The 22,400-nt window shown below is 42.6% G+C and overlaps 1 protein-coding gene across 1 annotated transcript in view; it reads right to left on the reverse strand.

Moving 5' to 3' along the window:
- wwc3 (WWC family member 3) overlaps positions 1-16,579 on the reverse strand; it is a 242,686-nt gene extending 226,107 nt beyond the window's left edge. Inside the window, exon 1 of the mRNA XM_063051088.1 lies at positions 16,310-16,579. Within this exon, the coding sequence (XP_062907158.1) occupies positions 16,310-16,440 (131 nt within the window). The 5' untranslated portion in view covers positions 16,441-16,579. The remainder of the gene's footprint in view (positions 1-16,309) is intronic.
- Positions 16,580-22,400: the final 5,821 nt, after the last annotated feature.

Below are 22,400 nucleotides of genomic sequence, written 5' to 3' on the forward strand. Positions count from 1 at the left end.
TCCATCACTTGCAAGCTCTTGCCCACCTCTCCTCTTTACACTGGCTACATCTCTCCTCTGCCCTCTCTGTCCAAAGGAAGGGTGGTGACCTGAAAGGGCGATTAACTATTTCCCCTCTGCAGATGCTGCCCAACCTACCCAATTCCTCCTGCTGCTCATTTCTCACTCCTTTGAGTGACTTGGGCAAGGTGCGCAATGTGCACAGATGGGAAAAGTTCAAGCAGTGGGGTGTTGGGTAAAGTTCAGAGAAAGGAATCAATTTAGAGAAGACGACAGTGTAAGAAGCTGGTGTTCCAAATAAATGAGGCTACAAGGAGGACAGAAAAAGAATACGCTTACTTACTTGCAACCTTCCTTTGGAACAAACCCAAATAATCTGTTATTCATGCACTTATCCCATGGCAACCACTGCTTTCCTAATCACCAATTAAGTAATCGCTAATCTGGTCATTAGCAAATTGCACTGCTAACAATACAAATGCAACGACACTGAAAACATTTCACTGGGAGCATAACACTTTGGGACATCAACAAGGCCATTAAAAAGCATCATGACAGTCAGTTTGTTCCTATGATACACTTCTCTGACAAAATGTGTGAAGACAAAGAATCGACAATCCTCTGCGTGTCCAACAAACATCCAGGTGCCACCAGTCAATTTTAATTATCAGAATGACATAAATTTGACTAAACTTGCCAGCTCCCAGAAAATATAATACAGTTGAACTAAAGTGAATTTTGGCAGCTGGTAACTGCTATTTGCGTGTGTACTATTACACATGCAAATATAACAAAATATTCATAATCTAGAACAAGCATAAGAGTCTCCCTAAACCACATTGGTTTCCAGCTCAAAAATTGCTCAGTTCTGCCTTGATAATTTAAAATCAAATCACCTCAAATTCAACAAAAGTTTGCAATGCCAATTTACCAATGAAATCCCAAAGCGGATTACATCCACAGAGTTTCCCAGTGCCCTTGTGGTACCATGCTTTCAGAATCAGGTTTAATATCACTGGCATATGTCATGACATTTGTTAACTTTGTGACGGTGGTAAAATGCAATACATGACAAATAAAGAAATAAAACAATTTCAGTAATTATACATACTATATATATTAAATAGTTAAAACAAGAGGTGCAAAAAATAGAAATTAATTTTTAAAGTAGTGAGGATTCAGTGTTCATTTAGAAATCAGGCAGCAGAGGGAAAGAAGCTGTTCCACAGTCATTCAGTGTATGCCTTCAGGCTCCTGTACCTCCTTCCTCATGATAACAATGAAGAGGGCATGTCCAGGGTGGTGAGGGTCCTTAATGATGGACGCTGCCTTCCTGAGGCATCACTCCTTGAAGATGTCCCATGATGGGGCTGACTAATTTTACAACTCTCTGCTACTTACTTTGAACCTGTGCTGTAGCCCCACCCCAGACAGTGATGCAGCCCGTCAGAACGCTCTCTATGGTACACCTGTATAAGTTTGAGTGTTTTAGGTGAGAAACCAAATCTGCTCAAATTCCTAATGAAATAAAGCTGCTGTCTTGCTTTCTTTACAGCTGCATCAATGTTTGTCAAAGCTGTCAGTCTCTAAGGCTGGAAATGCCATTCAATTCTATTATGGCTAACCTAAAAATGTTAGAAACACACAACAAAATATGACAAAGTAGTGTACTGATCATCAGCCAATCACAAAGGTGTCCAGACACAAAGCATCTTTTGGCAACAACTACAGATAACATTTAAAAAAATGTATATATATATATATATATAAAATATCAGGCTGGAACAAAAATGCAAGATTATTTTCTTTTTGCTCTACCATCCACATGTAGCGCAGTGGTTAGCACAACACTTTACAGTACCAGCAAACCGGTTCAGTTCCCACCACTGTCTATAAGGAGTATGCATGTTCTCCCTGTTTCTTCTGGGTGCTCCGGTTTCCTCCCACAGTCCAAAAATACCAGTTGATGGGTTAGTTGGTCATTACGAATTGTTCCATGATTAGCCTAGGGTTAAATCAGGAGTCGCAGAGCGGCGTGACTCAAAGGGCCCATTCCACACTGTATCTCAATAAACAAATAACTTGTGAATTGAAGTGTTATGGAATGCTATAGATGCTTGCTTCTGCATTTCAGAATTACAGATAAGCTTGGTTCTAATAATTACCTGGGCATGTCAGAAATTCCCAGTTTATTCATTTCACATTTCAATAGTTCTGCTGCTAGACAGTTGGGAGAGAAGGAACACTTACTTGTGACGGCCTAGACTTCGTAAGTACAGGCAAGCTTGATGAGTCAGCCGATCCATTACTGCCTATACTACGACCACCTCAGGTGCTGAATGCTCGATCTATGCAGCACACATTCTAAGAAGAACTGAGAGTGTAACCGTCAAGATCTTGATTCCTTCAGCTGACGAAACTGAAGCAAACTAGGACAAAGGGTCAACTATTTGTGGAATGAGGGGACATTTCTTAATGCTGGCTTTCCCACACAAGGCTACCAGAGGGATGAAGTGCATGCAGACTGGGTTTGATATAGTTTTGTATACTAGCAGAAATCAGAGAAGTTGGGATAATGGGGCATCCTAGTGATGCAAGACCATAAGACATAGGAACAGAATTAGGCCATTTGGCCCCTTGAGTCTGCTCCAATATTCCAACATGGCTGATTTATTATTCCTCTCAACCCTATTCTCCTGCCTTCTCTCCTTAACCTTTGAAGAACCCAGCAACCTCCATTTAAATATACCCAATGACTTGTCCTCCACAGCCGTCTGTGGCAATGAATTCCATAGATTCACCACTCTCTGGCTAAAGAAATTCCTCCTCATCTCTATTCTAAATGGGCATCACTCGATTTTGTGGTTGTGGCCTCTGGTCCTAGATTCCCCCACTACAGGAAACACCCTCACTACATCCACTCAAAGCAACACAATAGAATCAATGAAAAACTGCATACTACAACAAACACCCAGTGTACAAAAGACAATAAACCATGCAAATACTAAAAGAAAAAATAATAATAAATAAATAAATATTGTGAACATGAGATGAAGAGTCCTTGAAAGCGAGTCCACGGGTTGTGGGAACAGTTCGATGTTGGGTGACTGAAGTTATCCCCTCTGGTTCAAGAGGCCGATGGTTGGGGGGGGCATAACTGTTCCTAAACTTGGTGGTGTGGGTCCTGAAGCTCCTGTGTCTTTCTTCCTGATAGCAGCAGTGAGAAGAGAGCATGGCCAAGATGGTGGGGGTCCTTGATGATTGATGCAGGTTTCTCGTGACAGTGCTCTGTGTGGATGTTTTTAATGGTGGGGAGGGCTTTATCCGTGATGGACTGGGATGTATCTACCAGTTTTTAAATCGGTTATTCTGTTCAAGAGCATTGTTATTTCCATACCAGATCATGATGCCATCTGCATGAAAATAGGTCCCTTTTAAATCTCAGTTTAAATATATGCTCCATAGTTTTAGACTCCCCGATCCTAGAGAAAAGCCCGTTACCATCTACTTATCCGTGCCACTCCTAGTTTTAGACATTTATGTAAGGTTGCCCCTCATATGCCTATGTTCCAAAGAATTAAGACCTAGCCCGGCCAATCTCTCCCTACAGTCACACCCTCTAGTCCTGGCAACATCCTCAAATTTCTTCTGTGCATTTTCCAGTTTAAGTACATCTTTAGGGTAGCCATAATTACACACAGTCCTCCAAGTGTGGTCTCACCAACAACTTACACAACTGAAAAATAATGTCCCAACTCCTATATTCATTGTCCTGACTGATGAAGGCCTATTTGCTAAATGTGCTTTTCATCACCCCACCTGTGATGCCGCTTTCAATAAACGAGGCACTTGTCCTCCTAGGTCTCTCTGTTCCACGACACTCCCTAGTGCCCGACCAATAGTAGTGCAAGTCCTACACTTGACTGACTTTGCAAGATGCATCAGCTCACACTTCTCTGTATTGAAATCCATTTGCTGCTCCTCAGCATATTGATCAAGATCCCCTTGTAATCTACAACACTGTTCTTCACTATGAATGACACTCCTAATTTTGTGTCATCTGCAAACTTAATGATCAAGCCTTGTTCTTTCACATCCAAATCATTTATAACACAGACTATTATAGCATAACATTCATCACTGCTCTCTATTCAACCACCAATCTCTACTTCCTACCTCTAAGCCAATTTTGGATCTACTCAAACACGAGGAAATCTGCAGATGCTGGATGTTCAAGCAACACACACAAAATGCTGGTGGAACGCAGCAGGCCAGGCAGCATCTATAGGAAGTGGTACAATCGACGGTTCAGGCCAAGATCCTTCGTCAGGACTAACTGAAAGAAGAGATAGTAAGAGATTTGGAAGTGCGAGGGGGAGGGGGAGATCCAAAATGATAGGAGAAGACCGGAGGGGGAGGGATGGAGCTAAGAGCTGGAAAGTTAATTGGCAAAAAGGATAGAGGCTGGAGAAGGGAGAGGATCATGGGACAGGAGGCCTAGGGAGAAAGAAAGGGGGAGGGGAGCATCAGAGGAAGATTTAGCGAGAGGGACAGAGGGAGAAAAAGAGAGAAAGAAAGGGGAAAAAAATAAATAAGGGATGGGGTAAGAAGGGGAGGAGGGGCATTAACGGAAGTTAGTGAAGTCAATGGATCTACTCAACTAGCTCTCCCTGGATTCCATGGGACCTACCTGTCCGGATCAAATTACCATGCAGCACCTTGTAGAAGCCTTGCTAAAGTCTAAATAGACAACGTCCACTGTCCTACACTCAAACTTTCCAGTTCATAAAAACACCTCAAAGTTTCAATAAGCATACTGGTACACAGAGCCATGCTCACTCCTCCAAATCAGACTATCTATCCAAACACTGGCAGATCCTGTCCCTCAGGCTTCCTTCCTGTAACTTCCCAGCTACTCACATCAGGCTGATTGGCCTGTAGTTTCCTGTCTTGTCCTTGCTACCCTTCTTAAATAATGGAATAACATAAGCCACTTTTCAGTCTTTAGGAACTTCACCAGTGGCTAAAAATCAAGCAAATATGTCCGCGAAGACCTCCACAATTTCCTCTCTAGCCTCTCACAAAGTCAGTCTCTGCCTCGGTCTCACTCTGGGGATTTATCCACCTTAATGTGCTTTTAAGCTGGAAATCCCTCTTCCTTGGCAATATGAATGGTCTCCAAAACATCTCCAATTATTTCCATTATCTCTTGAGCAATCATAACTTTCTCCTCAGTAACACCAAGAAGAAATATTCATTAAAAATTTCACCCATCTCCTGAAGCTCAAGACATAGTAGATAGCCCTGCTGATCTCCAAGGGGAACTACCCACTGTCTAGCCACCCCTTTACTCTTAATACTGCTATAGAACTTCTTGGGATTTTTCTTAACCTTACTTGCCAGGTGCATTTCACACCCTCTCTCTGCCCTCCTGATCTTCCTCTTAAAAGTATTCTTAATCTTTTGATCACCGGTAAGCAATCTGCTCAGTCCCAACCTCTGAAACCCATAGTATGCTTCCTCCTTTTTCTTATACCCAACTTCCTCCTTTTTCTTGATTAGTCTCAGTCTCTCTCATCACCCAAGGTTCTGTAAGCACAAAATAATCTGCAGATGCTGGGGTCAAAGCAACACTCACAACACGCTGGAGGAACACAGCAGGTCGGGCAGCATCCGTGGAAACGATGAGTTGACGTTTCCACAGATGCTGCCCGACCTGCTGAGTTCCTCCAGCGTGTTGTGAGTATTGCTCCAAGGTTCTGTAAACTTGCCAGGTTTACCTTTCACCCCAACTGGAACATGCTGCTCCAGGAGACTTGTTATCACCCTCTTAAAACCTCCCATTCGCCATTTGTTCCTTTGCCTTCAAACAGGCTCACACAATTGACCACTGGTAGATTCTGTCTGATTCTCCCAAAACTAGCCCTGCCCAGTTTAGACCCTACGTGTGGTCTTGCCCTATCCTTTATCATGATGATATTAAAAATAATAGAATTACAGCTGCTAGAGCTACACATCTCCCTGCCTGCTACTTCAGTTACTCATTCTATCTCATTCCCAAAGAGGAAGGCCAGTACTGCACTCCACCCCCACGTGGGTCCTGCTATATACTGACTCTCCTGGACACATTTCACAAATTTTACGCCATTCAGGGCTTTAACACTTGGGATGGTCCAATCAATATCAAGGAAATTAAAATCTCCCACTAATACAACCCTATTATTCTCTATGAGCAATTTTGCTACATTACTGCTCAGCATTCTAAATTCTATGCATATGGCCTCACTAGACACCTCCCCCCCCCAGAATGTCAACATCAAACACTGCTGTAATGTCCTCCCTTATCAAGAAGGTAACATGCCTACTTGTTTATCACACCTCTCTCACGCCTGTATCATCTGAGCCCTGGAATACTGTGCAGTCAGTCCTGCTCTTCTCTCAGCCATTTTTCTGTTATGCCCTTAATATCCCAACCCATTCTGTGTATTCTCTGTCTTCCCTGTTAAAAGTTGAGTATTGAAATAGACTTGGTATTCCTCTCCCTGCACTTGCTGTGTCTTGGCTATCCTAATGACTAGGCTTGCTGGCGACTGCTTTATCCCATGACATGCTCCTTTCAAAATCCCGTACCCCTCCCAATCTAGTTTAACATGCCCCACCCCCCGCACACCATGTGGCACTTGCAAATTTCCCTGCAAGGATATTGGTCCCTCTCTGGTAATCATCTACCTTTACCAAAGAAAAAATTTAACATCCCATCTGACAGCAGTTTCAACCTGATACATGTGCTTGCTCATTGAGGAGATACTACATCCATAATCTCCTCACTCAAAGCAGCAGAGCGACAAAGGTAGTATAATTCCTGCCTCATCATGCCAGAAATCCAGTAGTTTGCATGTTCTCCCTATCAGCACTGGTGCACCACAAGGCTGTGTGTTTACCCCCCCCCCACTCACTTTACACTTGTGACTGTGTGGAGAAGCACAGCTCCAATGCCATATTTAACAGTGGTGTCGTCAGCAAACTTGCAAGCCAAATCAAAGGTGGTGATGAATCAGCATATAGGAGGGAGATTAAAAATCTGGCTGAGTAGTGCCACAACAACAACCTCTCAATATCCAGCAAGACCGAGGAGCTGATTATTGATTTGAGCAGGAAGGAACCGAAGGTCCTCATCAGGTGACCAGAGGTGGAGCGGGTCAGCAACTTTAAATTCATTGGTGTTATCATTTCAGAGGGCAGTTCTAGGCCCAGCACACAAGTCATCGTCAAGGCAATCCCTCCAGGTCGAGGATGACGGTCTTCATTCTGAAGAAGTGGCCCACAGAGCGAAGACACCTGTGTGTGTATTTGTTTAACGTGTACTTGATGTTGCACTCCAAGAAGCACACGATACTTCACAAATCAACCAACTGATTCCAATGGAATGGAAACGACAACGATTGGAGCTGATGGATTTGTTGCAGCCTTCATCCGCCTTCACAGCCGTTGAGTTCGAAGTAACTTCATCCGCATGTTCCACCGCTGAGGTCTTCGCTGGATTGTTCCAGACGGCATTGCTCTCGGGATCACAGGACCACACAAGCTTCTCCACCGCGACAAGGTGACAATCCACGGAGAACACAAATGCAATTGCGAAGAAAGCACAGCAGCACCTCTACTTCCTTCAGAATTTGAGAAGATTCAGGATGACTTCTATAACACTGACAAACTACTAGAGATTGTGGTGGAGAGTATATTGACTGGCTGCATCACAGCCTGGTATGGAAACACCAATGCCCTTGAATGGGAAATGCTACAAAAAATAATGGATACAGCCCAGTCCATCATGGCCCACTACTGAGCACATCTACATGAAGCACTGTCACAGGAAAGCAGTATCCATCATCAGGGACCCCCAACATCCAGAACATGCTCTCTTCTCGCTGCTGCCATCAGGAACGTGGTACAGGAGCCTCAGGACTCACCACCAGCTTCAGGAACAGTTATTACCCCTCAAATATCAGGCTCTTGAACCAAAGGGGATAACTTCAATCACTCCATCATTGAAGTGTTCCCACAACCTATGGATTCACTTTCAAGGACTCTTCATCTCATCTTCTTGATAGATATTGCATATTTATTGATTATTATTTCTTACAGCTTATCATCTTCTGCAAACTGTTTGAATGCCCAAGCTGGTGCGGTCTCTCATTGATTCTATTATGGTTATATTCTATTATAGATTCATTCAATACGCCTGCAAGAAAATTAATCTCAGGATTGTATATGGTGACATTTCTGTGCTTTGATAATATATTTACTTTGAGCTTTGATCACATGAGTTTCCTTTGGGTTCTCCAGTTTCCTCCTACAACCCAGAAGTGTGCGGTTTGGTAAGTTAATTGGCTAATTGCCCATTGTAAGTTGTCCCAGTGTGTAGCTGAGTTCACTGACCACTGATACCCAACAACCTTTTTGAGTATGGGGTCAACAGAATGTTGGTTGCAGCCTTTGCAGCAACATCCATTTAATTTCCCTGCCAGTGGTTGATGGTATGTCAGAAGAATCTAAGTTCTGCTCTGGATACTGAAGCAAATGAAAAAAAAGTCAAGGCAGATGCATTATCGGGTGACATCACAGGCACAGTGTGAGAGAAGAGCAGAGCCGTTACTCCATCATCAAGACCACAAACACAGTCATTACCTCACACTGCCATTTGTAGGAGCTTGCTGTGTGCAAGTTCACTGCTATATTTTCTAAATTGTGTTAAATTGGAAGAATACTTTGTTGGTTGCAAACTGACAGAGCGATACAGCATGAAAACAGCCCTTCAGTCCAACTCATCATGCCAGCAAAAATGCTCATCTAAGCCAGTCCCATATCCCCCTAAATCTTTCATCTCAGTTTTTTGGTGTTAGAATTATATTTAGTTTGACACAAGCAGAAACTGATTTAATAATTGTTTAAAGAAAGCAACCAGTAGCGATACTAATTACTTTTTGTCAAAACTGTCAGCACTTATCTCTTATAAGAGCCAGTTCTGATGGGCAATCGCGCTGCTCAGCTGCTAAAATAAAAGTACTAAGCATTGGCTCTCTCTTGTAGATCAGTAGCTTGGAATGAAATCACGCAATGCACAGGTAAACTTTTAGCTGTGAGAGTAAAAAATAGCAAAGAAAAAGCAGCATGTCTGTAACACTCAGCAGGTCGCAGTATGTGTGGAAAGAAAAACAGTTAATCTTTCAGTTCTGGGACCTTTCATCAAATCGGATAAAAGAGAAAACAAAAAAATGTATTCACAACCTATTGCATTTTGAAATATTTACCTGAAGGAACCACAATCCTGTAAAATGATCTTTAAAAGTCTTAGGATATAACTAATTTTATCTCATACATCTTTAAAACCAGACAACAATTTCAACATCCTTCAAACGCAAAAAATAGCTTGTAAAAAATACATGGTTGTCATCACATCACAGCCTTTGAAGGCAGCTACAAAACAGTGTTTTGGAATCACCGACAGCAACTTATGGAAAACTTGTGGCCGACTCTGATTATTATAAATTTCTCTGTGCAGTGACCATAGATGGCAAGTTTTGCCATTGCGGTGGTAAAAGCAAGGTCATCGTGAAGCTGAAATGCTTCCATTATAAGAGCTTGATATTGAAATTTGGTGACACAATATCCTAACTACCTAGTGTCATCGTAGGACAGCGAACAGAGAGCAAAACAACACAGGAACAGACCCAACTGCCCGTGATGTCTGTACCAAACGTGATAACAAATTAAACTAAATTGGTGTTCTCAGTGAAAAGTTATACATTACCTTAAGTTAGCCAAATAAGGAAGAATACTTGCATGCTAGCTTTGTTGGAAATGCTGCCTTTCAGATTTAATATTAATCCAAGGCCCTGTCCACCCTCTCAGGCAGATGTAGAAACTTTGCCAATACAACTGCAAAAGAGCAGTTTGCTGAGTGCCCTGGACAATATCATCCATTAACAAACCTCATTAAGACAGATGAAGGGAATCAAGGGATATAGGATTCATGCAGAAAAGTGGCACCAAGGTAAAAGATACGCCACAAGCTTATTGAAAAAGAAGAACAGGCAACAAGGGGCCAAATGGCCCACTCCTGCTTCTGTATCTCATGTTCTTATTTATTCACTTAGCGATACAATGCGGAGTAGATCCTTCTGGCCATGCAGCCCCCAATGAATCCCGATTAACCCTAACCTAGTCATGGTTCAATTCACAATGACCAATTAACCTACCTGTTATGTCTTTGGACTCTGGGAGGAAACTGGAGGACCCAGGGAAAATCCACACATTCCATGGGGAGGATATACAGAGACTCCTTACAGAACGACACCGGAACTGAACTCTGAACTCCGAACTCTGAACTCCAGAACACCCCGCACTGTAATAGAGCCATGCTAACCGCCCATTACCTGGTCATACTGCTTTGTGCAGAACACCAGTAAATCTGCTTCAAAATTATTTCACTGGGTTCAGAGGTTTTTTAGGAATGCCTTAGAATGAGCAAAGACACCAGTATAATGTCCGTTTTCATTCCACTTCAAAGCAGGAACAAATACATCTTAAGATACTCCCTTATTAAAATTAAAACGTGATAGGAGTACAAAAGATTGTGGACGACTAATGAGGTAACAAGAATGCAAGTTACTTCCTAAATTTGATTATTTGCAGAAACAATCATCTCCCAAAAAAATCAATATCACATGGTACAGCACTGCTGTTGGACATGGTCCAATAATTTGCCTGTGAGATTCTGACTCTCGGACTCCTGTTGAAAGCTTGATCAAAATCCAGCAGACTGCTTTCAAGGTACTGCATTTACAGACAGACAGATGACACTGATTACAGTGCCTCCTTTCCTTCTTGGGTTGGAAGCAATTAACTACTGCACATTTACAACTCGCAGATGGAATTCTCCGGAACGTTTAATTTCACTGGCATCCCACTTAGATTGAACCCAGGAGTTTCAGAGTACCACAATTTCAGTAACTTCCACTCATCCCAATTTTGTCATTCAACATAAAGATGGTTAGAATTCAATATGCCTACAGAATTCAGTCCAGGTTGGGTTGGTTAAGTTTTGGATGTTGCCCATTCCAAAGACATAGAAATTACTTATTCTTAAGGGAAGCAGCACATTAGCGACATGGGTGGATGGATGGATTTTTATATTTTGAAGTAAGTTTGTAAATACAGTATTTATTTTTTTTTACAAAAACTTACTTCATCAGTTGGAGGGCATTAGTAATCACCACAAAGAGTACCTGCCTGGCCACCTACAGACCGGGTCTTCTTGAATGCTTTGTCCCAAGGGCGCTGGCTGCAAATTTGCAATCCTTAATTGCATGTGCAGAGGGCACTGTTAACATTCTAGGAGAGCCACATCCAGTAACATGGCACAGTGTAAATGAAACTTGAAGAGCCAAAGGGCACGTTTCTATAACTCTGTGACTGATAGAGGCAGCTTAAAAGGTCTCTTTGAACTGAACAAATGTGCCAGGAGATTTATTTCAAAGCTATACTGGCCATTATTTAATAAAAGTAGGCGAAAGGTGTTTTGGACCTCACTCTTCAAGTGGACAGCTTATACCTTAAACCCACCATTTGTTAAAGTACAAGTGAACGCCATATCACAGGGAAATGCATTCTTACAAAACAGTTCATATTATAATTTCCCATAACACAAAGTCACATTATCAACTTAAAATGTGCAAACAGGCAAAAAAAATTTATTTCTTAACTTCCCCCTCCCCACAAGAATTCTGAGAGAGATAATTTTATTCCACATCTCAAACTATTGGATAGTGATTTGTGAATTCTGCAAGGGCGAACAATTACAATGTGGGGATCACCTGGATTAACTGGGGAATAAACACCTGGAGGAAATGAGTGTCACATCCATAGATAAACATTTATAAAAAGTAGGATGACAAGTCCTTGAGTCGCCTAACAGGCAACCCACAACTTGCCTGGGATGAACCAGTAACAGATTAAATCAAGCCAGCTATAGAGTCCCAAACACTACAGATGTAATCACGATCATTACACTGGGTGCAGAAGGTTATCACAGGAGGGCCACCTCCGTCAACAGGGGAAAAAAAACGGTACAGTACATGCCGTTATTACAATGATTAGATTACAACACTATTAAAACATTTAATTTTGCCCTTAAAAACCGAAGAATACCACAAAAATTTGCTCAAACACTTGATACAACCAAAATGCTAAATTTTGAACTAAGGTAGCATATTCCACTTAAAGATGCTCTGAAAAATTGTCTTCAAATATGAGCAGTTGAACTGTACAAATCAATGAAGACAGGTTTCCATAATGGGTGAAATAACGGTTTACCTTTCAAACTGTATCTGGAATGGTACACCAATACTAAAGTTGGAGGGGAACATTGAGGAATAAACAGGCAAAGGGGCCATGAGAGGCAGAGTGAGGAGGAATAGGACAAAGCATTTTAATAACTGTTACTTTCAGGATGTCCTCAGTCACTGCTGTTGTGAGGGGGTATCACGAAAGCACAAAACATTTTTGAGCAATCCACACAAAATGCTGGAGGAACGCAGCAAGTCAGACAGCATCTATGGAAATGATTAAACAGCCAACGTTTCGAGCCAAGCATCCACAGACTTTCTCGTGTTTAAATATTTTTACTTGCAATGGATCAGCGATAGCTGACAACATCCACTTCACCTTCACTAATACAAACATTTCACACATAGCCTCATCACATGGGCATCTGGCTCATGCTGCCTAGATGAGAGACTGGCCTTCTCCAGTTGCAATGTTCCTTCATCCACCCATTTATGATCATTGTAAATGTTGACACTACCCTATTATAGTGACATCTGTATATCAGGGCCAGACTAGCAGCTGTCAATTCAAGCAAACAGACTTAAACACTAAAGTCTTGCATTTAAATGCACAATTCACTTCACACACTGGCAACCATGACATCAGATACTATACATCCAGTTGCTTGGCAACCAGTGAACACTCAATCAGCATCTGCTGCTTATACCTTGCAAATTAGTTAAACTATCAGTAAAGCAAACCTTTAAAGCTGTGGCTCCTGCTTCTCACAGGCAATTGTGTTTGAGGAGCCAATATTCCGAGAAGTATGCAAAAGAAGAATGCATCAAAAGCAAGTGAATGCAAGCGACAAAGGAAAGTGCATTCCAACCTCTTTGTGCTTGGTTTTACGATTGCTGCCTTCAGGGTCCAGCTGCCAAAGTGACACAGGAAACGAAAGGAAACGAAACACCTCTCCACATTGTGCTTTTACCATGCGTCATCAAGGGCGACTCCAAGCAAAAGTTTCCACAACAAACTACCGGTCACTTCCAAATTTCAACAAATGAGAGCTGGAGACATCATCCTTTTGCTCGTGTGAATATGTATTTGTACCCCACATTGCGAAGTCCCTCGGTATTGCTGACTGGCTCATGTGATCTCCTCAGCAGCACGGTCAAAGGAACCAATCAGATCAATAACCAGGGAGACACCCAGCTGACGTGCTGGGCCCCATGTCAACCCTTCCGATGGCTTTGGACCCTGCCACTTGGCTAACTGCTTTCCTGCCCAGCCAGTACAAAAGGCACGCCCATTTCCTCTCCTCTCCAAGTACCGTCATTACTTAGCCTCAGCCTCCAAAATGCGCACATCATTACCACACAAAAGTGGTCTTCCACAGCCTGCCTCTGACCCAGAAGCCATCCCACCCACTTCCTTCCTCAACCCACAACTGGGAGCAGCCACAGTTCTGCCACTGTCATCTCTCCAAGATCTCCCAGCCCAACCTCCCCTCCAGAAATTCACCCTGCAGCCCTCGTGACTTCTATCTGGATCAACCTTCATTATATGAACATAGGTTATTCCATTTATTCTGGAAATAGTTAATTATAAATACTGGAAATTCATCTCTGATCAGGCGAAACTCAGAATGTAATTTGCCATGATCAAAATTTGCACAAAAATTACACATAAATGTTCAGGTATTGCACTGTACGCTTTTTTCCAATGCAATCTATTATATTACTATTAGATTCTATTTCTAATTAATATAAGATGAACCTGAAATACAAAACAGAATTATTTATATTGTTTTAATTATGCAGGATTATAAGGGGTAGCTTTTTTAAAATTTGCTATATCGGCACTTAGTGAGATCAGCTTGAGAAAGATTTGATTGCTTATTGTAAAATAAGGCAGCTGGTGGTGTAGTGGCATCCACACCGAACTTTGAGGCGAGTGATCCCAGGTTCGAATCTGCTCGGCTCCTTGCACAATTCCTATCTGCGCTGGGTCGAGCATCGAGCTACCAACTCAGGCTTGTAAAACAGACAAAAACACTAAAGAAACTGAAAGGTTGCTGCCCGATGTGCCACAAGGAAAGGAACAACAACTGGAGAATATGCAACTGATATAGGTGTACAAACAGTTTTCGGTTTTTTGAAATGTAGCAGGGAATTTTGTGCAGGAACATGCAAATTGCTAAATCTGTCTAATTTGTTCATACCTGGATTTGAAGAAAAAATCAATGATGACCTCAGAAAGAGCAACAAATAGAGAACTGATAAAATGACATTTGCCTCAGAAAATCCTCAGTCAACAACTAAAATATTTATAATCTGTGACTGATAACTTCAATTAATTAGACTTCTACATGAAATGAGTAAGAGGGGCAATTTGTTCTCAACAGGATTAAATTTAAAAAATATATATTTTTCATATCACATTCTTGACATCAGTGTTTGGTCACTGTACATGTCCTTAATTTCCATTAAAATGATGAATTAATGAAAGGCTTTTATCTGATGCTGCAAATAGAATTGTTTTCAAATAACTCTTATTATATTAGTGATTTTTTTTATTGTGCCATACCTTTCACAACTTGAAGTCATCCCAATGCACTTCATAACTAATGCAGTACTTTTCAAAATATACCAAGTTCTACAATGCAGGGAATAAAGAAGCCAATTTACAGACAGAAAGTTTGCTTTAGTTTACCAAAGTCTGGGCCGTAATATTGAAAGGCAGATTCTGCAAAGTTAACTAAATACAAATTGTCAATAAAATTCCACTACCCATGTTCCAAAACGAGAAAACAAAAACACTTCAAAAAAAAAGTTAATTCGCTGTTAAGATCTATAAGCCTCGCTGGTCATGAGAAGCACAATATAAATACAAATCCTTTATTTTCATTTGTAATTTTTTTCTAAACATACCACTCTATTGCACCATGTAAAACACTGACAAGCTAACACCATAAAACTGACAAGAAAACATCTGCTGGAAGGTTGCCATTGCTCAAAGTAGTCCATGTACACTAGACAACTTGTACACCCTCTTCATAACTTCAGTGTTTCCAAACAAATAGTTCTCTTCAGCTTTGCAATCAATTCTGTCAGAGATGGCTTCTGCACCTACACAGATAGCAGGAACCTTCCAGTCAGCCCTGAAGGTTGGATTACCACAGGAAATCTCCACACAACCCTACCGCACCCCACAGGAAAGAAAAATACTGGCCAGTGGAAGCAGCAGCAAGAACTTAAATCTTTTTTAGATCCAAATATTAACAATGAAAGGACGGGCTAGGAATGTGCCCGAATTGGAGTGGGTTATTCCCACCCTCGCAATAAACACTGCAGAATATTCTGATGCCAGTACAAGTTTTGTCACCAGACTGAATTGGAGAAAATTCGGGGGGGGGGGACGAACACGAACACACACACATACACACACACACAGAAAAATTAAATAGCAGGATATGGATGTGGAATTTCCTCTGTTTGGGTGGGTAGAAAGGAAGAGGAAAAAGTTCAAACAATAACCAGCCTTTGGCAGAACAGATCACACAACGTGATAACTAGCAATCCATGCAAAATTAAAACTTGTTCAAAAGCGAAGAGAAACTTTTCTGAGAAGGGAAGAAAGCCATTGGAAAACTTGCCTCAGAGTGGAGCAAAAAGTTGGTGGCAGCAGAAGGAAAGGGTGATGCAACCAAATGCCATAGGAAAAGAAAGGGAGAGAATGAAACTAAAATGTAATGGAAGTTTCACTGGAAAATAAGTTAAGGAGTCAGCGGCCGTATGACAGCCGGGGAGTTGTCAGAGAGCCGATCCTGGCGCCCGGTCTGTGTGGTGCGTGGAAAACCAGCTCCGACGTCCGACACATTGTTTCAAATCGCCGTCACTTTTATTTTGGATCCTGTCGTTGTCCCCACAACAGACAGGGGCTTCTGCGCGGCTCCCTCGCCCACCCCTCCCTTTACCCCTACCTGTCCCGCGGGTCTATCCAACTCGTCTGCCGGGTGTTGTGGTCGATGTAGAAGACCCTGCCGTCGAAATCGCGGGCTTCCTCCCAGCCGTTGGGCAGGGGCAGCTCGCCGCTCGACCTCCTCCTCGGCATCTCGCTGCCCCCCCTTTCTAAGCACCTTGCCCCGAAACGCCGGCTCCCGAGGCTGCACACAGCGCTCGCCAGGCGCCCGACGCCGCTTTCATGGCTCTTTACCCCTGCACCTCCATGTTGGGTCGCTGTCGGGCCAGGATCGTTGCCTCATTCCCTATTGGTATAGCTATTTGCATAAAACTTTTTTTCTCGCTCGTGAGGTAATTAATTATTAATATATTGCTCTGCGTCAGCCAATCCCAAACAAGGGGAGCCTTTTGTCAAATGCATCTTTTCCATCCTCCTGCAGTCTTGAATTATCTTCGGAAGAAAAGTTGTGGTTATTAACACCAAAAAGAAAACTTTTTGTTTTGGAAGGGGAACTCAAAAAGAGAATCGGAACTAGGAATGTGTCTGGGACATAGAGGAATAGTGTGGAGCTGTTTAAATGATTTGCTACACAGAATGGATTTTCTGCTTTATTGAGGCCGTTCACTTCATTTACAGCTACTGAAAATACGGTGGCTGCTTAGTTGTATAACGCTGGCAGACATTTCAGAACAGCTAAGAACATAAAACCATAAGATAAAGAAGCAGAATTAGGCCATTTGGCCCGTTGAGTCTGCTCCACCATTCCCTCTCAGCCCCAGTCTCTTTCTTTCTTTTTCAATCTTTTTATTAATTTCAAAATATAGAAACAAAACATAGCAATAATACAAATAGTAGGAGATATATTGTTACACTTAAAAAAAGTAATTGCAAAACCAAGTAGTGTAAATTAACAAAGCTCCCAAACATGTAGAACTAACCACGGATAATACAAAGCAAAAAAAAACTGGAAAAAAAAGATCATGAAAAAGAAAAAAAAAACAGAAAAAAGCAAACCCCATCCCCAAAGAAAAACAAAATTAATCAACTAAACTAAAAGACTTGGGCAAAACTAACAACTTAAAAATGGAAAAGAAGAAAACCTTAGCGTCGACGACTCCATTCCCCTCCGGCCCCAGTCTCTTTCCTTCTCCCAGTATCCCTTCGTGATACCCAAATGATTTGGTTTCCACAGTTACCTGTGGCAACAAATTCCACAGGTTCACCACTCTCTGCCTAAAGAAATTCCTCCTCATCTCAGTTATAAAAGGACACCCCTCTACTTTGAATTTGTGTCCTCTGGTCTTAGACTCCCCCACCACATCCACTCTATTGAGGCCTTTCAACCTTCAATTGGTTTCGATGCGGTCACCCCCGTTCTTCTGAATTCCAGTGCATACAGGCCCAGAGCCATCAAACACTCCTTATATGACAAGACTTTCAATCCCAGAATCATTTTCGTGAACCTCCTTTGAGCCCTCTCCAATGTCAGCATATCTTTTGTTAAGTGGTGATGGACTTTAGGAAGACCAAGCCTGCACTGCTCTCTGTTACTGTTGATGGTGAGGACATGGATGTGGTGAGGACCTACAAGTACCTGGGGTACATCTGGATGACAGACTTGAGTGATCACCAACACAGAGGCTGTGTACAAGAAGAGCCAGAGTTGCCTCTACTTCCTGAGGAGACTGAAGTCCCTTGGAGTATGCAGGCCTCTCCTCACATGTTCTTACCAGTCTGTTGTTGCCAGTACAATCTTCCATGCAGTGGTGTGCTGGGGCTGACACGCTCAATAAACTAATTAGAAAGACTGGCTCTGTTATAGGAGTCAAACTGGAAACACTGGAGGCAGTGGTAGAGCAAATCCTGGCAATTCTGGACAATGTTTCTCACCCTCTGCATGCCATCTTGGCAAAAACAGAGGAACACTTTTAGTAATAGACTAAGACAACTGTGCTACTCCAAAGAGCACTATACGAGGTAATTCTTACCCTCAACCATGGGTTCTATAACGAGTCAGTCTACAAATGGGGAAGTGTATCCTGCGCCTTCCTAATTGCTCCAAGAAATTTCAGTCATTGCTGCTCTGCTGTCATCTCTGCCAGTATTCTTTTCCAATCAATTTTGGCCAGCTTCTCTCTCATGCCTCTGCAATTCCCTTAACTCCACTGTAATACTGATACACCTGACTTTAGCATCTCCTTCTCAATTTGCAGGGTGAATTCTATTATATTATAATCACTGTCCCCTAAGGGATCCTTAACCTTAAGCTCTCTAAACAATTCCCAATCCAGAACAGCTGATTCCCCAGTGGGCTCAAAGACAAGCTGCTCCAAAAAGCCATCTCGTAGACATTCTAGAAATTACCCCTCTTGGGATCCAGCACCAACCTGATTTTCCCAACCTACCTGCATATTGAATTCCCCTGTGACTATCATAACATTACCCTTTTGGCATACATTTTGTATCTCCTCTTGTAACTTATAGACCATATCCTTACTGCCGTTTGGCAGATTGTATATAACTCCCATCAGGGTCTTCTTACCCTTGCAGTTCCTTAGCTCTACCCATAACGATCCAACACCTCCCAACCCGATATCAGCTCGTTCTAAAGATTTAGCTTCATATTTTACCAACAGAGCCACACCACCCCCTCTGCCTACCTGCCGATCCATTCAATACAATGTGTATCTTTGCATGTTAAGCTCCCAACTATAGTCTTCTTTCAGCCACAATTCAGTGATGCCCACATCATCATATATGCCAATCTGTAACTGTTTGTAAACCAACTACCTCATCCTCAGCACTGTCATTCCAGTTTCCATCCCCCTGCCAAGTAAGTTTAAACCCTTCCAAATAGCTCTAGCAAATCTGCCCACGAGGATATTGGTCCCCCTTGGATTCAGGTGTAACCCATCTCTTTTGTACACGTTATTCCTCCCACAGAAGAGACCCCAATGATCCACGAATCTGCCCCCTGCCCCCTGCGCCAGTTCCTCAGCCACATGTTTATCTGCCAAGTCATCCCATTCTTAAAATCACTGGCATGTGGCACGAACAGCAATCCAGAGATTACTACCCTGGAGATCTTGTTTTATAGCCTTCTACCTAACTCCTTAAAATCGCTCTTCAGGACCTCATCACCTTTCCTACCCATGTCATTGGTGCCAACATGTACCAAGACGTCTGGCTGCTCACTTTCCCTCTTTAGAATACCATGGACCTGATCCAAGACAAACCCTGACCCTGGCACCTGGGAGGCAACATACCATCCAGGTGTCTCTATTGTGCCCACATTTGGTCTGGTGCATGGAAAGGAAAGGTTGAGAGGAATACAGCCAATTCAGGCCAATGGGAAAAGCTAGTTAAGGAACTTGGTTGGCATGGACAAGATGAGCTGAAAGTCTGTTTCCATGCTGTACTTCACTGTTAACCAGGTGAGTGGTAATTCCAATCCTACCTATCCTGTCTTAGCCGAGCAGTCATCTGCAATACCTTCTCTTCCTATCTCTGTAGATCTGTCACTGTCTAATCTCTGTCCTACATACACTCGCAGTGCATTGCCGTTTCTCACGTGGTTAGCACCCAGTTCTGAATCACCACTCCCATATCACCCCTACACTGTCTCTTAGTTATCACTTCATTGTCCAACGTTCAAAACTGGATAAGCAAAAATCTTGTCCAACTTGATATTGGAAAAACCAAAGGCATCATCTTCTGTGCCCAATACCAATCTGTTCTGGTCCGTAGTACATGCCAGACCTGAACCAGACTGTTCATAATCATGATCTCATATTTGATCTCAATTTGAGATTCAGACCATGCACCAGGGTAGGTCTAACTATTTCCAACTCCATAACTTCAATCCTATGCAAGTCCATCTTTTGCTGAATCTCTCATGTATTTGTTGCTCCTATACTTGACAGAATTGAATCGAATTGAATTGACGTTATTACTTATATCCTTCATATACATGAGGAGTAAAAATCTTTACATTACATCTCCATCTAAGTGTGTAATGTGCAATTGATAGTAATTTATAATAAATAGTATGTACAACACGATAGTCAATATAACATAGAAATACAGTTGTGTCAGCATGAGTTAATCAGTCTGATGGCCTGGTGGAAGAAGCTGTCCCAGAGCTGGCTTTAATACTGCGGTACCATTTCCCATATGGTAGCAGCTGGAATAGTTTGTGGTTGGTAAAACTTAGGTCTCCAATAATCCTTCAGGCCCTTTTTACACACCTGTCTTTGTAAATGTCCTGAATAGTGGGAAGTTCACATCTACAGATGCACTGGGCTGTCCACACCACTCTCTGCAGAGTCCTGCGATTGAGGGAAGTACAGTTCCCATACCAGGCAGTGATGCAGCCAGTCAGGATGCTCTCAATTGTGCCCCTGTAGAAAGTTCTTAGGATTTGGGGGCCCACACCAAACTTCCTCAACCGACTGAGGTGAAAGAGGCACTGTTGTGGCACAGCTGGTATGTACAGAACACATAAGGTCCTCAGTGATGTTTATGTCAAGGAACTTAAAGCTGTTCATCCTCTCGACTCCAGATCCATTGATGTCAATAGGGGCTAGCCTCTCTCCATTCTTCCTGTAATCCACAACCAGTTCCTTTGTTTTTGCAACATTGAGGGAGAGGTTGTTTTCTTGACACCTCTGTGTCAGGATGATGACTTCTTCTCTGTAGGCTGCCTCATTATTATTTGAGATTAGGCCAATCAATGTAGTGTCGTCAGCAAATTTAATTAGCAGATTGGAGCTGTGGGTGGCAACACAGTCAAGGGTGTACAGAGAGTAAAGGAGGGGGCTTAGGACACAGCCCTGAGGGGCACCTGTGTTGAGGGTCAGAGGGGCAGAGGTGAGGGAGCCCAATTTTACCACCTGTCAGCAATCCGACAGGAAGTCCAGGATCTAGCTACGCAAGGCAGGGTGAAGGCCGAGGTCTCTGAGTTTCTTGTCAAGCCTGGAGAGAATGATGCTGTTGAATGCTGAACTGTGTCCAAGAGCCGCATTCTCACACAAGCATTCCCTCTTCTCCAGATGTGTAAAGATGGTGTGTAGAGCAGTGGCTATTGCATCATCTGTTGACTGGTTGTGTCGGTAGGTGAATTGTAGGGATCCAGTGTGGGTGGTAGCAAGCTGCAGATGTGGTCCTCAACCAGCCTCTCAAAGCATTTGCTTATTATTGAGGTGAGTGCGACAGAACGCCAGTCATTCAAGTATGTTACCTTGGTCTTTATAGGTACCAGAACATTGGAGGATGTTTTGAAGCAGGAGGGAACTCTATACTGGGAGAGGGAGAGATTAAAAAGCTGGTCCAATCAACTCGGAGCTGGCTTTGATTATTCTATGCTTGGCAAAACTACCACCCAAAATTCATACACGTGTGTGTGAGCATGCATCATACCCCATTCATCCTGCTTCCCTGGGCTTTCTGACCAACATCAGCTTTCAAGTTCAAGTTTATGGTCATCTGGCTGTGCATATAAACCAAATAAAACAAAACTCCTCCAGACCACAGTACACCCACACAAGTGTATATATAGTATGTCACACACAGCACATAAACCAAAATATTATACTGTAAGTAAGTTAATAAAATATAAATCAAAATGTATGTTGTAAAGTGTAGCACAGGTAAACAGTAATCATTAAACAATAAACAGCTCATTGTACTCGTGAAGAGAACTCAGTGATGGCAGGGTCTCACAGCCTGATGGAAAAGCTATTGAACAATCTGGCAGTCCTAGTCCTGAAGCCTCTGTACCTCCTTCCTGACAGTAGTGGATCAAAGAGATTGTGGAATGAGTGACAGGGATCCTTGACAATGCTTTGGGCCCTTTGTCGGCAATGCTCCAGTAAATGTCACCAATGCAGAGGGAGACAGACCCAATGATTCTATCAGTGATTTTTACTGTCCTCTATAGGATCTTGAGGTCTGATGACCTGCAGCTTCCGTACCACACAGTGATACACGCAGACAGGGCACTCTCAGTGGAGTTCCTGTAGAATGAGGGCGTGGAGCCTTGCATGCCTCAAACTCCTTAGAAAGTGTAGATGGTGTTGTGCCTTCTTGGCTAGTGAGGAGGTGTTGTGCAT

The sequence above is a fragment of the Mobula hypostoma genome, chromosome 6 (genome assembly GCF_963921235.1).
Source record: "Mobula hypostoma chromosome 6, sMobHyp1.1, whole genome shotgun sequence".
NCBI classification, from domain to species: Eukaryota; Metazoa; Chordata; class Chondrichthyes; order Myliobatiformes; family Myliobatidae; genus Mobula; species Mobula hypostoma.